At 41.9% G+C, this 2,500-nt stretch overlaps 1 protein-coding gene across 1 annotated transcript in view; it reads right to left on the bottom strand.

Moving 5' to 3' along the window:
* Nucleotides 1-2,500, bottom strand: part of LOC125298750 (triadin-like) — a 12,862-nt gene that overhangs the window by 5,774 nt on the left and 4,588 nt on the right. The window contains exon 3 of the mRNA XM_048249557.1: nt 1,823-1,861. Within this exon, the coding sequence (XP_048105514.1) occupies nt 1,823-1,861 (39 nt within the window). The remainder of the gene's footprint in view (nt 1-1,822; nt 1,862-2,500) is intronic.

The raw sequence follows: 2,500 nt of genomic DNA, 5'->3' as shown, positions 1-2,500 counted from the left end.
TCTACAGCAGAGTTTTAACTCTTAAAGGTGTGTGACGGGAATGTTGGAAAATGAACGTTCTAAAGAATATCTGGCTTCATTGAATTCAACCACAGCCTTATAGATAGAAAACTATAGATATCTATAAGGCTCTGAATTCAACATACATTTTTTATAACCTTCAATTGTTGCGGAACGGAATCTTATGTTAGAATGTTCAAAAACCCAAAAGCAGCATGTAGAATTATGTACTGAGACAGATTTAAATGTTTATATTTTTCTCTTCACACTGCACTTTCCAAACATTACAGGAATGTTGGAGGTCATTACAGGCTTTCTGTCAACTTGTATGATGGCAGCCCTATACATTACCATATCTGCTGCTAGCATAAGGACTGCACATCAAAGGGATGTGCATCCATGCAGTCGGCTTGTGCAGAGGGTGGTGTCTGGTATGCAAAATAGGCTTTTCCTCCGTAAGCCTTTGCATTGATGTGGGGCTTTTTAGCTTTTTGTTCTTGTATCCGCCATACATGTGCAGCATAGAGGAGTTGGTGATCTGATAAACTCAGCCATCTTGCTTGGGTGATGTAGATAGGATCTATCTCTTTCTCTCCAATTCTCTCTGAGGGGCTGGGCAAATCAGCTCTGTCTACATGCCATAATGACTTCTTGTAATATTAGTAATTACTACAGTGTAAACATGGAGACTTTTGGAGTGTGAGTGTAGCATCTCATCATTGTAATGAGTACATGATATGCAGGCACGATTATTAAAAAGACTTACAGTTTGGCCTAGTCAGTTCGTTTCAAGATATTGTTACAGTAGCCTAATGGATGTTCTTGTTAGCCCTACAAAATGTGTGTTGTTAAATGTAAACATTGTTTTGTGTGACAGCTCTGATAATTGACCAGAATTGCCTCTTGGTCTTTAGTTAAAGGAACCATATGTAAGAAATGTATTTCATTTAATCATAAAATGGCCCTGATATGTCACTAAACATTAAGAAATCATGTTCATTTCAAATACTTATATCACTGACAACAGTAGTCCGGCCAGGATATTGTCATTTAAAAAGTGAAGTTGCAGCCCTCAACTGATGTTGATGTTGTGTTTTGTCATGTCATGTTGTGTTTTGGCCTGATGCGCCACCCTCCACCTATCTACTAATCACAAAGTCAGTAGTGTTTCGGCATCCGGGTTGGCTACCTCGAGTCAGGGGGGAGGGGGAGGGGATACACCGCTCTACAGTAATTTGAAAGTGATTACAGTACCAGTTTTGGCCACAATCTTACATCTGGTTCCTTTAAGTAAAGACAATGACATGGAATATAGGAGATCTCTGAACATTTTCATTGTGTTATGATCATTTTAAACGATGGAGGAAGATACCAGGACGATAAGCAGAATGGCAATAATGATTGTAAGAGGCTATATGACTCAAGACACCTGCTTTGAGGATTACAGCGTAATTCTTCTGATGGTGTCGAGAGATTACAGTGGCAGGAAACTATAATAATGACTGGGTTGTGACTTAACACTGCATTTCATCATGAAAACTGTTTTCCAACCTGCTGAACTCTGGATGCAGCCCTCACCAAAAGTGCTCCCGACCCGATTAGCATGTGAGCTAGTCAGGCTTTGAGTCATGAAGCAATTGCACCCTCAGTAGGCAGACATGCACATTCCGAAGGTCATCACCGACTGACAAACGCACACAAACACATATACACACGCACACACACACACACTTACACACACACACACACACACACACATACACGGACAGATGGAAAAAAACAAAAACACAGAGGTAGTGCACTGCAGGCAGAGAGTCTTTACCCGGTGGCAAACAGGGGTCGTCACAGTGTAAAGTATGGGCTATTAAATGGGTGAAGACAGGATGGCAGGATGGTGGGGATGGACGGAGAAGGAAGAGTGGAGGGAGGGTGGAAGAAAGGAGGGAGGGAGGGAGGGAGGGAGAGGCATTAGAATGAAAGAGAGAGTGGGAATGTGTCTGCTAGTCTGGAGATGTGAGTGAGTGGGTGGGTTGGTGGGTTTAACTGCATGTGTGGTTGGTGAATGATGGTGTGTGGTATGGCATGTGCAGTTTTTGTTTTCTTCCCTTTCTCCACTGTCCAGTGTGTGGACAGTGACAAAGTCAAGAAAAGCACCATTTCCTTGTAAGGGGAAAGGCCTGAGTGATGGAGATGCAGTACAGGTGTGGATCTAGATGGGAGAGGTGGGTTGTAAAAAAGGTCAACACTTTTTTGAAATGCTTTTCAAAAATGTTCTGTTCTGTGTGACAGGCCTTGGTAACCGACCTTTTTTTTGTGAAAGTGTGACATCAATGAAATGAAATTGGGTGGAGAACAATTGGACATGGTGGACAGTGGACAGTGACAGTACAACATGACAATTTCATGAAAACATTGACCAAACTGTGGAACTACACCCTGTGAAAAAATACATACCTTGACACAACGGCAGCAAAATAACTACAGACACTACGCTATTTCT

The sequence above is a fragment of the Alosa alosa genome, chromosome 8 (assembly GCF_017589495.1).
Source record: "Alosa alosa isolate M-15738 ecotype Scorff River chromosome 8, AALO_Geno_1.1, whole genome shotgun sequence".
In the NCBI taxonomy this organism is placed as follows: domain Eukaryota; kingdom Metazoa; phylum Chordata; class Actinopteri; order Clupeiformes; family Clupeidae; genus Alosa; species Alosa alosa.
This window is presented reverse-complemented; position numbering and strand designations above follow the sequence as displayed.